The sequence below is a fragment of the Mastigoproctus giganteus genome, chromosome 13, assembly GCF_048544385.1.
Source record: "Mastigoproctus giganteus isolate SK-2022 chromosome 13, ASM4854438v1, whole genome shotgun sequence".
NCBI classification, from domain to species: Eukaryota; Metazoa; Arthropoda; class Arachnida; order Uropygi; family Thelyphonidae; genus Mastigoproctus; species Mastigoproctus giganteus.
The window spans coordinates 19,154,390-19,173,965 of record NC_143587.1 but is presented as its reverse complement, the minus strand read 5'-3'; the positions used below and the strand labels follow the sequence as shown (position 1 = coordinate 19,173,965).

Sequence of the window (19,576 nt, the reverse complement as noted above, 5' to 3'; positions counted from 1 at the left end):
GAAAAACATAGGGTGATTATAAATTTTATAAATTGCACTGAAGAACAGTGAAAATAATTTTTTTAAATAGAAAAGTGGTGGACTTGTAGAATTTTTAATGTCGATTTCCAAAGTGCAGCCCATTTTTTTCTAGCATTCTCAGTTTGCAAGATATTTCATATTTTAGCTTTCACACAGTGTTTAATTCACTAGAATTAAATTTTGCAGGCAGTTTATACTGTCCCTATTAAAGAAAGTATGAAAGTATGGTCTTACCAAGACAGGCTTCAGTTCTGCAAATTGCAGAATCTTGAGACTAGGCACCTGCAGAGTGATCTGATCGATGTTTTAGGGCTTTGAATGGATTGAGCAAGCTCAGTGCTGATGACATTCTTTCTCTTGCTCAGACTACACACATGAAGGGGCATAAATTCAAATTCAGGAGGGATGATTGCAGGATAGATGTGAGGAAGTTTGCCTTCTGCCAGCTGGTGGTTGACTGTTGAAACAAACTTCCATCTGGTGTGGAGGTTGGCAGTTTGAATAAATTCAAGGAAAATAGGAACAACTAGACAAATTATTGGAGGTTGATTGGGTGGTTGATTGCTGGATCAAACTTCCATCTGTCGCGGAATGGAAGTTGACATTTAAATAAATTCATGGCAGAACAAATGTTTGGAGCAAAATTTTTGATGGATGAAATGGGAATTTTTTTTTTTTTTTTTTTTTTTTTTTTGGCTGATGCTGTATAAGCTTTCTTTCTTGCATCATATGCCTCTGCTAATGCTATTTTGGGAGAAAAAGTATCAAAATGTCCTACAGTAAGTACAAATGAATCTTCAGTCATATTACTAAGGAGATTAAGTATACTAAGGCAGATTACAAGAAATCTTTGACTAAGACCATGAAGTAAAGTACTAAAGAATTCTTTGCTTTTATTAATACTAAAAGAAAGGGATTGATCCTATACAGGTCGTTGACAAACTGAATAAATGTTTTTCATCTACATTCATATGTGAAGAAGTTTTTAGGGATGAGGATACTGGAGGTATACTTAATTGTGACTGGGAGCTAAATAATTTTGTGATAACTGAGAGGAAAGTGGAAGAGAAATTGTTGAAGCTAAGTAAGTGAAGCACCTAGCGCTGGTGGAATCTAGCCAATTATATTAAAAGAAAAAGCAAAAGAGATGATATAGTTGGGGAAGGATGTTACGTGGTTGTTATCCATTAAGAATTATTAATATGTGTAATTAACCACTCTTTTACCATGTGGAGTTTTTAATATATATTTTATTTAAGCATAGCTTAAACTAATATATACAATAGTGTGACATTTCGGGTACCTTCAGACCTCAAAAGAAAATTTTCTCTTCAGGTCTGAGGCCGGTCAGCAGCATGGTCTGATGATGGGTATTGGCAAGATACCCGAAACGTCACACTATTGTATATATTAGTTTAGGCTATGCTTAATAAAATATATATTAAACACTCCTCGTGGTAAACGAGTGGTTAATTATACATATTAATAATTCTCAAAAGAGATGAGCAAATCTTTAGCTATAATTATGAGAGTAATATGAGACCCGGATTCAGAGTATGTAGGAACATACTTTTGCAAATGAAAATACAAATAAAAAGTTGTAGGATCAACAGGCAAAGTGAATAATTACAGACCTGTAAGCTTGACTGTATCAGGAAAAATAATTGAGTCTGTGGTTAAAGAAGTAATTCAGGATCATCTTGACAGGAAAGCAGTTATATGGAAATTGATTTCTTACAGGGGAAATCTTGTGTGATCAATCTGATTAGATGTTTATGAGGTAGTCACAAAGGAACTGGATGCAAAATAAAGTACTTTTTATGCTGTTTCATGTGAATGACTGCCTGCAAATTCAAATTATTTGGGGGGGGGGTTAGACTGGATTGCAGGAAGTTTTCTTTTAGGCAGAGAGTTGTTAATTATTGGAATAAGTTGCCTACATGGGTAGTAGAGGCTGACAGTGCAGGTAAATTCATAGCTCAGCTGGATAGATACCTAGATGGGGAAGGAGTCAAATAGGTGATTTATTTTTTTGCCACTGCAGCAAATGTCCAGGGCCTTCTTGCCCCATACAGCTAATACTAGTACTAAATTTGAGCAGTATGGCATTGGAGGAAAATAGCTGCTGTGGATAAAGGGATTGTTAAGTAGAAGAGACAGTGGTTAACGCCACCCTCCTTCATGGAGTAAAGTGATGAGTGGGGCATCGCAGGGATTAGCATTAGCAGAGTCATATGATGCAAGAAAGCAAGCTTATGCAGCATCAGCCAAATAAAAAAAAAAAAAAAAACACTTCCATTTCACCCCTCCATTTGTTCGGAATACCTGTCCAGCTGAGCCTTAAATTTGTTTAGGCTATCAACTTCCACAACAAGGGATGGAAGTGTGTTCCACCAACCAACTACCCTCTGGCTAAAGGCAAATTTCTGCACATCCATCCTACATCTGTCTTTCCTCAATCTGAATTTATGCCCTCTCAGGTGATTATTCTGAGCAAGAGGAAGAATCCTGTCAGGCATTGAGCATGCTCAAACCATTCAAGGCTTTATACACCTCTATCAGATCACCTCGCCGGTGCCTATTCTCCAGACACTGTAATTTGCAAGCCTTTCTTCATAAGAGCAACCCTTTGTTCCATTCACTAATCTTGTTGCCCTTCTCTGTACTAGTCAGCATCTCTACATCCTTCTTGAAATGAGGCCTCCAGACCTGTATACAGTACTCAAGGTGTGGCCTGACCATTGCCTTATACAAGGGGATAATCACCTCCTTATCCCTGTTTATCCCTTATCCTGTATATTATTGACAAGACACCATGAACTACTCTTGCAGACCGTCTGCACTGCTCAGAGAACTTCATATCTGCCTCCACAATTACCCCCAGGTCCTTTTCATTCTCTACCACTGTCAGTGTAGTATCACAGAGTTGATATGTTGCTCTGGGGTTGCTGTTTCCCATATGTAGTACTTTACATTTGTCAATGTTAAACTTCATTTGCCACCTCTGGAGGCCTCATTTTAGGAAGGATGTAGATTTGCTTGAGCGTGTACAGAGAAGAGCAACACGATTGGTGAGGGGAATGAAGGGATTCTCTTACCAAGAGAGGCTTAAGTTCTGCAAATTACAGTGGCTGGAGACTAGGCACCTGTGCGGTGATCTGATTGAGGTCTATAAGGCCTTGAATGGGTTGAGCACGCTGAATTCTGATGGGATCCTTCCACGTTCAGATTACCAACCTACGGGGACATAAGTTCAAATTAAGAAAGGACAGATGTAGAATAGATGTGCAGAAATTTGCCTTTAGCCAGCGGGTGGTTAATTGCTGGAACAAACTTCCATCTGTCGTTGTGGAAGTTGATAGGTTAAATAAATTTAAGGAGCAACTGGACAGGCATTTGGAGGGAATGGTGTGATTTTTTTTTTTTTTTTTTTTTTTTTTTGGCTGATGCTGCATAAGCTCCTACACTTGCTTTCTTGCATCATGTGCCACTACTACTACTACTACTACCTCTCAGCCCATCTGCTCAACCTTTCCAGATCCTGTTGCAGCAGCATAACATATGATTTGTATAGCAGCATAACATATGATGACATTTGTATCATCTGCAAACTTGGACATTAAGCTTGATATACCATCATCAGTATCATTTATAAATACAGAAACAATAATGGACCCAACACTGAACCCTGAGGGACTCCGCTAATAACATTAGTCCACGTTGAGCAGTGTCCATTGATTACCACTCTCTGTCTTCTGCCACTCACCATCCCTTTATCCATAGCAGCAATTTGCCTCCAATGCCACATTGCTCCAATTTGTGCAGCCGTCTTCCATGTGCAACAGTATCAAAAGCCTTTCTAGATCCAAATATATGATATCAAAGTTATTCCCTGCATCCAGTTCTTTTGTGACTGCATCATAGTATCCAATCAAATTGGTCAGGCAAGACTTTTCCTCAACAAAACCATGCTGTGTCCGAGCTATAACTGAAGTCTTGTCTAGATGATCCTTCAGTGCTTCTTTAACCAGTGCCTCCATTAATTTTCCTGGAACAGAAGTTAAACTCACAGATATATAATTACTTGTGTCAGCCTTTGATCCTCCTTTGTGAATTATTGTCATCTCCAGTCTATGGGTACCTCCCCTGATGAACCTGAATCCAAACCTTCTTTGAGTCCAAAGAAGCTCTCATAATTATGGCTAAGGGTTTGCTTACTTCCTTTGCTGCTTCCTTTAATATAACTGGATAGATCCCATCCACCCCAGGTGCCTTTTTTTTAAATTTATCCTCAACAATTTCTCCTCCACTTTCCTCTCAGTTATTACAAAATCATCTAACTCACTGCCAGAGTTTACTTCACCTCTGGCATTCCCCTTCCTGAATAACTCCTCATGTGTGAATGTAGATGCAAAATACTCGTTTGGTTTGTTAGCCACCCAAGCAGGATCCTCAACTGTTGAACCATCAATATCCAGTGGACCAATCTGATTCATCCCTTTTCCTTCTATAGTTTACATAGGTAAAGAACTCTTTTCTGTTTTTCTCTGCATCCTTAGCCAAGGATTTCTCATAATCTGCCTTTGCCTGCCTAATCTCCTTTGTGACTTGGTTACAGACTAGCTTATATCTAGCATTAGGCTTCCATGTCACCCATTAATTTATATGTATCCCATGCATTTTTCTTCTCTGCCATATGTCTCATTAGTCCATCTGATATCCATTGAGGCCTAAACCTTGAACAATATTTCTTAGTTGGTATGTAAATCCTAGTAGCTTCCAAGATAAGTTCTTTGAATGCTTCCCATTTTGAATTTGCTGTTGGTAACATCATCAGTTGGTCCCACTGTATAGAATTTAAATACTGTCTCAATGTCCATCGTAGTCGCCTTTACGAAAGCAAAAACCCTTCCCTGTACCCCTGATGGTAGTTACCTCTTTGAGTAAATCCCACTTCAGCACACAGTGATCACTATGGGTCTCTCTTGCCTTTTACAAGACTATCTACACTACTCCAATAACTTATCTGTGACTATCATAACTGCCAAATCCCTTTTCTTCTTCTTCTGTTTTTAATACAGCCTTACCAAGTATATAAATTATTTTTGGGTTCCTCTTCCTCAATTGTATGATCTTGCATTTTGTGGCTTCGGGGATTAACAAAAGAGTTGAAGCTATGTTTTAAACCATAGGTCTACTACTCTACTTTTTTGGTCATCCCTGAAGTCTAAGTCATGCTGAAGAAGTGCTGTGTGGCACTGCTGATTATCTATCTTTAGAACTTTTGCAGATTTTGATGGGACACTCTATATCCCTTCTTCAGTGAGATTTAAGAAAATTAAAAACAAGTCTTTGGGGAATCTCACTCCTTACATCCCATCTTGTCCCATCTGAAGGATAATTATTAATCACAACCAGCTGTCTCCACCCTGCAATCCATCTAATAATTTTCCCTTTGATTCCAATATGTTCCAGCTTACACAGTGACCTCTTGTGTGTCATGAAGTCAAATGCTTTGCTGAAATCCAAGCAAACAATGTCAAAATTATTCCTTACATTCAGCTTGTGAGTAACTCTGTAAAATAGCTAACCAAGTTTTTTTATTATTATTATTATTATTAGCCATATAGTGCAAATATGATGAAGCTTATGCTGCACCAGCCAAAAAAAAAATTCTGCATTACCCTGAGAGAGAGAGAGAGAGAGAGAGAGAGAGAGAGAGAGAGAGAGAGAGAGAGAGAGAGAGAGAGAGAGAGAGAGAATCACCAAGAAAGCAAGAAGGAGAAGAATAATGATATCCAGCTCAGGACCCTGGGTTTGCCAAGTCCATACTCACCAGATGTGAGCCCCTGGGGATAATTTAGTTAAACATGATTTTCCATTTACAAGACCTTGCCGGGTTTTCTTCAGAATTCTTTTACTGTGCTCTTGGTCACTTATTCCATGATTTTCTCTGCCAGTGAAGTCAGGATGACTATAGAGTAGTTATCCACTTCACTTTTAGAGCTACCTTTACATAATGATGATACCTTGCTATTTCTCCAATCCATGGGAATTCTTTCCTGAGTCAACTGATTCCCCATAATTAACTATAATGGTTCAGTGCACTCTCTTGCTCCTCCCTCAAAATTGGCACCTCCGTAGCCAGGTGGGAAGGAGCAGCAGTGCGTAGCACACGCTTCTTGATTAGGCCAGGGTTCGAGCCCGTCACCACCAAATACGGAGGATGCAGAAAGGCAGGGAATGACCACCGCCATATCCCGGAGTAATATGGCCTTAGTTGCTAATGCTCCTAAAAACCAAAAATAACAAATATATCCCTCAAAATTACTGTGAATATGTAGGCCATAAATTCCACAGAGCCTTACTTACCTTTAGGCTGTGTGGAATTTATGGTTTTGTTTTGTTTTATAAATAATCTTCTGGCATGTGTAACTTCTGAATCTGCAAAATATTTTGTTGTACTCAGGCTGCTTTTTATAAGAAGCATAACCACACACCCCCTACTTTCTTAACTATCTTTCTTAAATGCAGTTATATACCACAGTGAAACTCATCATCCTCTATTTCCTGGTGACACCATGTTTTGCTTAGTCCTGTTATGTCAGTGTTAGTTGTCTGTTCTGACCATCAGTGACGTGAGGAATTTGACTAAGGTAAAGAAAGCCAACACAAGAATGACGAGAAAAGTTGGATAACTTATGCGGAAAATTAGTTTTCCGACACCGGACTCTAGCGCTGCTCACTCGGTAAACAGATGGTAGGTGTTATTGGGTCTGGAGCCAAAATCGAGAAGGATATATTGATTGACAGGTGGGCATGGCAAACGATGAAATGATTGGTGGTGGGTGGGGTGGGTCCGACAACGACAAGCTACTGTGTAGTCATTGGTTGGCATTATAATGTGTATTTATGAGTAAAGAATGGTGCATAATAGTTTTGTGATGAACGGTAAACAAGTAATAGTAGTGATGAATCTTTTAAAGATGGAAGAAATTTGTAAGGAAAATAAAATGTTGGTTGATGAAAACTAAATTAATAAAAGTTTTGTTCCATTCATTTTTATGTTCTTCATTATGTTTTTTTCTCATTATTAAAAGCAGATTTTTGGAGTTCATGAGTGTTTTTACTATATTGTTGATTTAGGTTTGGTTACAAAAAAAGAAAAGGTTTCTCTATTTTTCATTATATTTCGTAACCTGACCTTAAATGGTAGGTTAGGAAATAATAAGAAAAGAAAAAAAGATTCTTTTTATATATATATATATATATATAGCAAATAGCTATTGAGGTGTTGATTGACGTTATGATACGTGTGTATCCGCACGAGTGTCTTAAAAAATAAAACACAGTAATAAAAAATTTAATATTTTGTTAATAAACAATTTCTGCACTAGTCACCCATGATTCTAAAGAAAAAAGGTTTTTAAGAGGGGTTCAAGCTCCCTTGGGATCAAGCGGAAATAACCTGACCTTTTTTCACCATTATGGAAAGCAGCGATTAGAGCAAGTTACATTAATGCTTCTGATTACAGGATACTAAACCGATGTTATTGTGTGTTGTGTTTGCACACCAATCAGCACATTGTTTGCCACGCCTACCTGTCAATCAATATATCGTTCTCGACTTTGCTCCAGACCGCTAACACCTACCTACCATCTATTTACCGAGCGAGCAGTGCTAGAGTACCGTATTGGGAAACTAATTTTGTGCGTAAGTTATCCGATGTTTCTTGTTGTTCTCGTGTTGGCTTTCTGTACCTTCGTCAGGAATTTTTATTTCAGCAGATTCTGTTTTAACTATATAGACAATTAAGATTAAGTGTTCTTTTATAGTTTACTACCATGGCACACTTCTTGAAATTATATAAGCCAGTTTCTATAGCATTAACTTCCTTTTCCTTTGAAACATCACTACCCTCAGAACATCTTGCTAATATCATCTGTTGTGGCAACAAACAAGAATAGGTCATCATCATCATCAGCCATTTTCAATCCACTGCAGGATGAAGGCCTCTCCAGCAACTTTCCAGTTCCTTCTGTTTTGAGCACTGGCCATCCATTTACTACTCGAAAACTCATGAATTTCATCTATCCATCTCCGCCTTTGTCTTCCAGGTTTTCTTCTAGCTCCTCTTGGGTACCATTCTGTTATTTTCTTAGTCCATCTGTCATCATGTCTTTGAGCTATGTGTCCTGCCCAAGACCATTTTAGTTCTTTAGTTTTGATAAGAATGTCCTTTACTTGAGTTTGCTGCCTAATCCATGTGTTTCTCTTCTTATCTAACAGTCTGATTCCCAATATGATTCGTTCCATTCTTCGCTGTGTAGTTCTCAGCTTCTCCTCCATTCTTTTGGTGAGTGCCCAAGTTTCACTTCCATAAGTCATGGTGGGGAGTATACATTGATTCATTATTTTACGTTTCAGACAAACTGGGATATTGCTCTTCAGTATGTGACTATATTTCCTGAATGCTATCCATCCAAAATTTATTCTTCTCTTGACTTCCAGCCATTTATCATTATTACAGCTAATAACTTGTCCCAGATAAGTATATGACTCCACCTTTTCAATTACTGCTCCTTCAATCATTATTTCCCTTTCCGTGGCATACTTGTTCATCATTACTTTTGTTTTAGCCATATTCATCTTTAGTCCAAAATCCTTACTAACTGTGCATAACTGATTAAGATTTTCCTCTAATTCTTTGGGATCGTGGCTTATGACCACAATGTCATCTGCAAATCGTAAATGGTTTAGGTACTCTCCGTTCACATTGACTCCTTTCTGTGACCAGTCTAATCTTCTGAAAGCTTCCTCAAGGGCAGCAGTAAACAGCTTCGGAGATATTGTGTCTCCTTGTCGAACTCCTTTCTCGATTTTAAATTTCCTACTGTCTTTGTCTAGTCTAATAAAGGATGTAGCACTCTCATATATTTTCTTCAAAATCATAATATATGGAGTATCTATGCCTTGTCTTTCCAGTGCCCGAAACATTGCCTTATGGTGTATGGAGTCAAATGCCTTTTCATAATCCACAAATGCCAGGCATAATGGTGTTTTATATTCATTTGCTTTCTCCATTAGCTGTGATATTACGTGAAGGTGATCCATAGTTGAGAATCCTGTCCTAAAGCCAGCTTGCTCTTTCGGTTGATTCTCATCAAGTATTCTTTCTAATCTGTTAGTAATGACCCTTGTGAACAACTTGTAGATATGGGATAACAAGCTAATTGGTCTATAATTTCCAATTTCTGATTTATCTCCTTTCTTATGCAGCAAAACTATGATTGCATTATTCCACTGCTTAGGCATCACACCTTTTCTAATGCACTTTGTGAAGAGCCTTGCTAGTTTTTGTGTTATGTCTCTTCCTCCCAATTTTAACAACTCTACAGTAACTTCATCTTCCCCCGGGGCTTTCCGATTCTTCATTTTCTTCAATGCATGTTCTACCTCATCAGGAAGAATATCGGGTATGTCGTATGTGTTGCTACTTTGCAATCCATCTTCCCCACTGCTGGTATCATTCCCTCGCTCCTTGTATAATTCTCTATAGTAGTCTTCTGCTATTTGAATTATGCCTTCTCTGCTGTTTATAAGTACACCATCGCTATTCTTCAGTTTCAGTATCATTTGTCTTTCTGTATTACTGCTCATGGCTGCTGATTTAAATCCTTTGTTTTCCCTTAATGCTTGTTCTACTTTTCTTGTGTTAAATCTTCTTATGTCCTCTCTGAGTCTCTTTCTAATGGCTTTGCATAACTCAGTATACTCAGTTTTCTCCCTGTCAGTGTTTTTCTTGCTCTTCATTTGTCGTCTTTGGTTCATCATGACAAGTGTTTCTTGACTAATTTTTTCTTCTTTGGATTTCTGTTTCCCTATAGGTTTCTTGGGCTTTATCACTTTCAGAAAGTTGTAATATTCCTCGTCGATATCTTGGTCCTGAGCAGTCTGCAGAAGCTCAAACTTGTTCTTAAGTTCCAGTACATACTGCTTTTTCTCCTCCTCTGTTATTTCAAAGACCTTTGTATTATTTACTCGAGTCAGTTTTTTCCTTTCCTTCCCTACATCTATATCAAGTGTACATCTTACCATTCTGTGATCACTTCCAACATTTACCTTATTCAGGACGGTAACATCATTCACAATATATCTTCTGTTAGTGAGGATGAAGTCGATTTCATTAGTTGTTAATCCATTTGGACTCTTCCATGTCCACTTTCTGTTCACCCTTTTCTTGAAAAAAGTGTTCATTACTGACATTCCTTGAGATTCTGCAAATTCCACAAGTCTTTCACCTCTTTTATTTCTTTCACCAATTCCAAATTTTCCTATAGTTCCTCTTTCTGCACTGTTTTGCCTTTTTCCAACCTTAGCATTGAAGTCCCCCATAATAATAGTGTAGTGGGTTTTCTGCTCATCTACAAGACTCTCAATTTCAGTGTACATTTCTTCAACCTCTTCATCATCATGGCTCGATGTTGGTGCATAAATCATTATAATCTTTAGCTTGTACCTCTTAGAAATCTTGAGTATTAGTCTTGACTCCCTAGATGTAACAAATATTACTGCTTTTGAGATCTGTGCAAGAGTGTTACTTTGCCCCTTATCAAAGATAAATTCATATCTATATTACTTTTGTCCTTCCTAACTGGCAGTTCCCCCGAACCCTTAAGGTGTCCTCAGTGATATTGGCAAACCTTTGCATCATCGTCACCTTTGTTCAGATGTATCCCATTACTACAAAATATATTCCTTCTACTTACAAATATGTTCCACACTGATTAAAAAAAAACAAAAAAACCAACCAACCCCAAAGCTTTGCACAGTCTCAAGTCCTGAGTTAATCCACAAGGATTTCAGTATGTAGCCCCTTCTGTCATGCCTTGGCAGAATTAAAGACATACATATTTTGACCTAACTCTGAGCATTTTTTTTCACAACATGGTTCTATATTTATCCAACAAATCATTGGTTTGTGCTTAATATCATTAGTCTCACAGAATAATAATCTCTGTACTCCTCTCATAATCTGATGATCTATTGGTAAAATTACCAGTTCTTGCTTCCAGTAGGCACTCTAGTTCTAGTCCACCTATCCTTTTTACAAAATATTTTACTTGTTTCCATGACAGTGGAGCCTTCTAATAAAACTAAATCCTCTTGAATCACTTGACTTGAGAAATTAGTCAATTGAAAAAATTTAAAAGCTCTAACTTTTACAGAGTTTAACACTATTATCTTTAAATCTTACCTTGGCATATGTTTGTTAGTAATTGGTGAAGTGCTGCTTTTAGTTGCACCAAAGTTTTCAAAAATAGGGATGAAGTGTTGTATAAAATTTCCAAAAATCACTGTCATTGTGAATCAGTTTAATATTTGCTATTCCACTGTGTGACATTAAAGGGAGGGAAAAATAGTTAACAGCTGAAGGTTGCTTTATTGTTAATTTTGTCTCTGTACTGTTGCAGGTTTTCATTATTTTATTGGTTTGTATAGAATGTGAAGGCCACAAAGTCTGTAACAGCATCTGCTCCTCTGTTGGTTTGTCATAATTGCAAGAAAAAAACTGCTAGAAAATAATTGCTGGAGTTTTCTCTATAAATGCTGAAGCAATGTTTGTGTATTGTGTATCAGTTATTTAGTGGTAGGGGAAATTTATAATCATCAACCCCTGGCATGGTGCCTTGAAGGGATATCTAAAGTCACAGTACTTGTGTGTACCTGTGCACCTTACAATAAAGATCATACTTATTTATGATAATTAAGATGTGGTTCTGCTGTGTACCATCTCAATATAATGAGTATCCCAGTTGAGAGTAGAGAACAAACCAGTTGTGGCTACCGAGAAATATTATTACCTAGGGAATTTGGTGAATTTGGGATATGTTGCAGTCATTAAATACTGCTCTGCCTTTCTCCATTACCCACTTCAAAAATCTGTCAAATTTTTTTAAATCTGTAATTAGCAAGGCTTAAGAAAAATGTGGACTCCTATCGGATCAATAGAATTTTATGCTATCAGGTACCCTTTCACAAGTGTATATATTTATAGGAGTATGAGGTATGGCAGTCAAGTTCCTGGACTGGTGTAATAAAAAGAACACAAAGTTGAAGGAGTTCAAAAATGGTTTTTATTTTTATTCAAAATAATTGGCACCTGATTGAATGCACTTATTACACTGTTCTAAAAGTTTCTGAAAAGAATCAGCTAAGGCATCCAAAGAGATGATGTTCAGTTTGGCAGTTAAATTTTCTTTATGTCTTCAACGTCCTGAAATCTCTTTCCTTTGAGAGAAGTTTTCACCTTGAAAAGAGGAAGTTTGCTGGCACGAGATTGGGAGAGTAGGCTGGGTGGTTGATCTGTACAATGTCGCGTTTTATCAGAAATGTTTCCACAACAAGTGTGGAATGGGCAGGGCATTGTAACAACAAGAACTAGCTGTCTATCTTTCTAAACTGCAGCCTCACCCAGGAAATATGTTTTGAAGCACCTATGCATAGAATGCAGCATTGACTCTCACCTTCAGTGCAAATTCCTTGTGAATCACATCCTGTTTGTCAGAAAACATGATCAGCATCATCTATTGATCATGAACTTCTACCATTCAAACACCCTGTTAGGACTTAATGTTTCATCACCATAAACAGTTTTTAACATTTTATACGTTTCTGTTGCAGATTTTCCCAGTTTAAAGCAAAATTTGATATTTGTTCATTGCTTCTTTGCAAATAGTGACACTGAATATTAACTCTACTAACAAAACTAGTTGTCATTTGTAACCTGGCAGCCTGCTGGATAATCTCTGTACCAACATATGTTGGTGGAAGTTTGAACTGCAAATACAACTTCCATTTATTTACAAACTCATTTAACATGACCATAACAACACCAGTTCAGGAACTTTATTGCCACACCTTGTATTTGTATGTTTTCCATGTAATTCTAGACACAGGTTATGATAATAAATGGTAGTAAAAAAATAACTGTGTAAAGTAGAATTAAAATCCTTAACCTGTTTGTGTCAGTTGTCTAATTTTGGATATACAAAAGCTGAAGTTGAATAAATTCTTTGGAATTCTGAACTCTTAAGTTAGGAAAACTAAATCACGTGACATATAGATGTAACGGATATTGCTGCATCAAAAACTAAAAGAAACAGAGCTTATTTTATGGTATTTCATGATTTTTTTTTTTTTTTTTTTTTTTCCCTGCAAATTTTAGATTTTTAGCAGTAATTTTACTCTGACGTTTGGGCAGTCTACTTAGAATAAGAACACATTAATATTTAAAAAGTTGTTTGTATAAAGTGTTAATTTTTACAAAAGTTAAATTCCACAGACTTTCTCCACAGAGTCTATTGACATTGAAACTGACTGCCTTTGGCATGCCATGGACATTCTAGGAACTTGTCTGCACAAGCCCATGTGCATTCCAGGAACTCACCCATGAATGAGTTAATGAAACAGATTAAAACATGGAAATAAAAATGAACAGTATCATTGTGAAAGATTCTTTAAGTATGGAGAATATGGAGAAAATTGGCACTATTGCATTTGTAATAGCCAGAATAATTAATTATTAAGAAATATCATTATTTCTGCTCAGCTCAGAGTTTTTTTTAATTTTTCTTCTCATTTTTAGAATAGGAAAAAGACAGTGAAAGGAAAAGCTGAAACACATACTGGTCAAGTTGCTGTAGAAGATGATGAATATGTAGCAGATATAGAAATAGAAAGAGAATTCGTTGAAGAGGAGGAAGAAGAAGAAGATGATGATATTGATGAAGAAGAAGAGGAGTGTGTTGAAGGTGAACGGCAAGAAGGGGATGGAGAGGTGAGATTCATTGTTCCATCTACCATTTTGGATATTTATATATTAACTGCATTTTTGTGTTTAAAAATGACTTTCTTAGATAATAAATATATCATGAGTAGAAATTGAAAAGAGCATTAAATCACTGCCAAGGTGAAGGTGCTTTTTTGTTCGTAAAAATAAAGAAACAGGATTGATATTTTTTGTATAGAATTTAAATGAAATATGATAGGAAAAACAACATGAGTTTGTCTTTGTACATGACCAATAATAAGACTGTGGGATAGAAAAGCCAATAAATGAGGAAACCAAAGGGGAAAACAAAGCTTTGCTAAACATGTAATGGTTGACATAGTCATTTAATAGTTTCTGGATGGAATATACGAGGAGCAGTACAAAAGTAATGCCTCCTATTATTTTCCTCAGAAAATTTTATTCCTATAACTATGCCTTTTACATCAATTAATCCTCAATCATTAATAAACACACTGTTATCTTTCCACCAAGTCACCATCATCATCTATACACTTTCGCCATCTCTGAGTCAGATGCTGTATTCCAATACCAGAGGGCTTTGCAAGCACTGTACTTGAGCTGGTCATTGTCTGCAAAATGGGTTCCATGGAGTGCATCCTTCAGCGGGCTGAAGAGGTAATAGTCAGAAGGTGCAAGATCTGAACTATGAGAGGGGTGAGGAAGAACAGTGCACCCCAATTTTGCAATGGCCTCCATTGTGTGCAGACTGGTGTGGGGTTGTGCATTGTCACGGAGAAGAACCTCCTTAAGGTTTTTGTCTGGTTGAACTCTACAGATGCGAGCTTTCAACTTTTTCAATGTTTCCACATATTTATCTGAGTTGGTTGTGGTGCTTCCCTCCAAGAAGTCCACAAGCAAGATCCCATCTCTGTCCCAAAACTGTCGCCATGACTGTACTGACAGAAGGCTGCCTTTTTAACTCCTTTCGAGGTGAATTTTGATGTTACCACTCCATCGACTGTCTCTTTGTTTAGGGTTATAATGGTGGACCTAGGTTTCATCACCTGTGACTATGCGTGAAATAAAAAACTCTCCTTCGCTCTCATAGCGCTGGAGAAGTTCTTTCCAGATGACTTTCCAGACTTCTTTTTGCTCCTGTGTTAACATTTTCAGGCCCCACTGCATGCAATCCTTGTTGTAGCCTAGTTCCTTTTCAATGCTTATCACAGCAGATTTCTTTATACCTGCTGCATTGCACAATTCACATGTTGTGATGCAGCGATCCTCTTTGATTAGTGCATCGATCTGGCTCTTATTGTCTGTTGTCACTGATGATGATACTAGCTGATGACTATGGGGCTTATCAACAATGTCACTTTCCAACTCTTAAAGTGTCTTACCCAAGTCCAACTGTATTCACATCTGTATTGTCACCATAAACATTTTTGAGACTCGCATGGATTTTGATAGGCATTCCTTCTTCCTTGGTAAGAAATTCAATTACCACTCATTTCTTGATATGTATAACTCTAACATCCAATGTGTTTTGAATGTTGGATGGTAGAGATATACGTATCAAGTGTTCTGCACTCACGAGACCGATCACAGCATCACTCAGTATGGTGAAACTAGAGACCTCTAGTGACCATTCTGTGACACGCAAAATTGATCTACAGTGCCACATTTGAAAGCAAAAATTAGGAGGCATTACTTTTGTACTGGTCCTCGTATATGCATGTATACAGCAAAGAAATGGTCATATACAATGCCATAACTAAAGGAGGCAATTCAGTCCATCCCACATCATGCAGGCACGTTTAAGCTAATATGGGTATTTGTTTTAAAATAGTTTAAAAAATATGAGTGACAAATAAAATCCTTTTGTGAACCCCTTAGTGGTGGCACCCATAAAGTAACAAAGTTAGTGGCAGAGAACCTGACAGGTGGAAAACTTTTTTTTTTTAAATTTTTACTTTTTTTTCCTTTTAAATTCTGCACTGCTCAGAAAACTCCATATCTGACTGTACAATTACCCCCAGATATTTTTCATTCTCCACTACCCTGAGTGTAGTACTGCACAGTTCGTATTACTCTAGGGTTGCTGTTACCGATATGTAGTACTTTGCATTTGTCAGTGTTAAACTTCAGTTGCTACTTCTCAGCCCATCTGCCCAACTTTTTAGCATTAGCATTAGTAGAGGCATTTGATGCAAGAAAGCAAGCTTATGCAGCATCAGCCAAAAAAAAAAAAAAAAAAAAAAAAAACCCACTTCCACTTCACCCCTCTGTTTGTTCAAAATACCTGTCCAGCTGAGCCTTAAACTTATTTAGGCTATCAACCTCCACCACAAGGGATGGAAGTCTGTTCCACCAACCAACCACTCGCTGGCTAAAGGCAAATTTCCGCACGTCTATCCTACATCTGTCTTTCCTCAATTTGAATTTATGCCCTCTCAGGTGATTTTTCTGAGCTAGAGGAAGAATCCCATCAGCATTGAGCATGCTTAAACCATTCAAGGCTTTATACACCTCTATCAGATCACCTCTCTGGTGCCTAGTCTCCAGACACTGTAATTTGCAAAACTTAAGCCTTTCTTCGTAAGAGCACCCCTTTGTTCCATTCACTAATCTTGTTGCCCTTCTCTGTACTCGTTCCAGCAGCTCTACATCCTTCTTGAAATGAGGCCTCCAGACCTGTATATAGTACTCTAGGTGTGGCCTGACCATTGCCTTATTAGCATTAGCATTAGTAGAGGCATTTGATGCAAGAAAGCAAGCTTATGCAGCATCAGCCAAAAAAAAAAAAAAAACCCACTTCCACTTCACCCCTCTGTTCGTTCAAAATACCTGTCCAGCTGAGCCTTAAACTTATTTAGGCTATCAACCTCCACCACAAGGGATGGCAGTCTGTTCCACCAACCAACCACCCGCTGGCTAAAGGAAAATTTCCGCATGTCTATCCTACATCTGTCTTTCCTCAATTTGAATTTATGCCCTCTCAGGTGATTTTTCTGAGCTAGAGGAAGAATCCCATCAGCATTGAGCATGCTTAAACCATTCAAGGCTTTATACACCTCTATCAGATCACCTCGCTGGTGCCTAGTCTCCAGACACTGTAATTTGCAAAACTTAAGCCTTTCTTCGTAAGAGCACCCCTTTGTTCCAATCACTAATCTTGTTGTCCTTCTCTGTACTCGTTCCAGCAGCTCTACATCCTTCTTGAAATGAGGCCTCCAGACCTGTATACAGTACTCTAGGTGTGGCCTGACCATTGCCTTATACAATGGAATAATCACCTCCTTATCCCTGCTGGAAAAATTCCTGTATATCATTGACAATACTCCATGAGCTACTTTTGCAGCCCGTCTGCACTGCTCAGAGAACTTCATATCTGCCTGCACAACCACCCCCAAGTCCCTTTCATTCTCTACCACTGTCAGTGTAGTACCACAGAGTTGATACGTTGCTCTGGGGTTGCTGTTTCCCATGTGTAGTACTTTACATTTGTCAATGTTAAACTTCATTTGCCACCTCTCAGCCCATCTGCTCAACCTTTCCAGATCCTGTTGCAGCAGCATAGTGTCAGTAGTGTCCTTGACAACCCTGCCAACCTTTGTATCGTCTGCAAACTTGGACATTAAGCTTGATATACCATCATCAATATCATTTATAAATACAGAAAACAATAATGGACCCAACACTGAGCCCTGAGGGACTCCACTAATAACATTAGTCCACGATGAGCAGTGTTCATTGATTACCACCCTCTGTCTTCTCCCCCTCAACCACCCCTTTATCCATAGCAGCAATTTGCCTCCAATGTCACACTGCTCCAATTTGTGTAGCAGTTTTCCATGTGCAACAGTATCAAAAGCCTTTCTAAGATCCAAGTATATAATATCAAAGTTATTCCCTGCATCCAGTTCTTTTGTGACTGCATCATAATATCCAATCAAATTGGTCAGGCAAGACTTCCCCTTAACAAAACCATGCTGTGTCCGAGCTATAACTGAAGTCTTGTCTAAATGATCTGCAGTGCTTCTTTAACCAGTGCCTCCATTAATTTTCCTGGAACAGAAGTTAAGCTCACAGGTCTATAATTACTTGTGTCAGCCTTTGATCCTCCTTTGTGAATTGGGGTCACATTTGCACATTTCCAGTCTATGGGTACCTCCCCTGAGTCCAAGGAAGCTCTCATAATTATGGCTAAGGGTTTGCTTACTTCCTTTGCTGCCTCCTTTAATATAACTGGATAGATCCCATCCACCCCGGGTGCCTTTCTTGTGTTTATCTTCAACAGTTTCTCCTCCACTTTACTCCCAGTTATTTCAAGATTCTGTAGCTTACTACTAGGGTTGAATACACCTCGGATTCCCCTTGCTGAATAACTCCTCATGTGTGAATGTCGATGCAAAATATTCATTTAGTTTGTTAGCTACCTGAGCAGGATCATCAAGACTTGACCCATCGATATCAAGTGGACCAATCTGATTCATCCCCTTCCTTCTAGAGTTTACATAAGTAAAGAACTCTTTGCTGTTTTTCTTTGCATCCCTTGCGAAGGATTTCTCGTAATCTGCCTTCGCCTGCCTAACCTCCTTTGTAACTTGGTTGCATATCAACTTGTATCTATCATAGGCTTCTGTGTCATGTGTTAATTTGTAAGTATCCCATGCATTTTTCTTCTCTGCCATATGCCTCATTAGTTCATCTGACATCCATTTTGGCCTAAACCTTGAACAATATTTCTTAGTTGGTATGTAAAGCCTAGTAGCTTCCAAGATAAGTTCTTTGAATGCTTCCCATTTTGAATTTGCTGTTGGTAACATCGTCAGTTGGTCCCACTGTATAGAATTTTAATACTGTCTCAGTCCATCGTAGTCGCCTTTACGGAAGCAATAACCCTTCCCTTTACCCCTAATGGTAGTTACCTCTTTGAGTAAATCCCACCTCAGCACACTGTGATCACTGCCACCTAGTGGTTCATTTATCTGCAGATTCTTAATGCATGAAGAATCACTGCTGATAATCAAATCAAGAGTATTACTCCCTCTCTAGTTGCCTCCCGAACATGCTGATGTAGAAAACAATCATCCAATAAATCCACAAAAGCCCTGCTAGTGTGCGAGTAACCAGCCCCCAAATTCCAGTCAATATCTGGGAAATTAAAATCTCCCATTATAAGACTCTCTGATTTACTGGCCCACTCTATTTTCCTGTACAGTTCCTTATTATACTCATCAGAGTCATTAGGCCTATAGCACACTCCTACTCTCAATTTTGATCTCCCAATGCTTATGTCACACTAAACTGACTCAACCAAACTGTCCAGCGATGTCGACTGGCTTCACTTCCTTGGTTTTTATGTGTTTCTTAACTAATAGCATAACCCCTCCCCCCTTCCTATCCTCTCTATCCTTTCTGTAGACGTTGTACTCCCCAAATTGCAGTTCTGCATCCCTTATATCTGTGTGACACCACGTCTCTGATATCCCAACAATATCTGCCTTCGATGTTTTGACAGGGAGAGCTCAAATTTGATGAATTTGAGCTCTCCCTTAGCTCTCCCTTTGTGAATTGGGAATATATTTGCACATCTCCAGCCCATGGGGATCTCCCCTGAATCCAAGGATGCTCTCTTAATTATGATTAGGCATTTGCTTACTTCCTTTGCTGCCTACTTTAATATAACTGTGTAGATCCCGTCCACCCCAGGTGCCTTTGTTTATGTTCAATTTCTCCGCCACTTTATTCTCAGT

The 19,576-nt window shown here is 38.2% G+C and overlaps 1 protein-coding gene across 1 annotated transcript in view; it reads left to right on the top strand.

The window, feature by feature from the left end:
• LOC150075830 (uncharacterized) overlaps window positions 1-19,576 on the top strand; it is a 184,005-nt gene that overhangs the window by 64,887 nt on the left and 99,542 nt on the right. Inside the window, exon 3 of the mRNA XM_090387456.1 lies at window positions 13,671-13,862. Coding sequence (XP_090243582.1) covers window positions 13,671-13,862 — 192 coding nt within the window. The remainder of the gene's footprint in view (window positions 1-13,670; window positions 13,863-19,576) is intronic.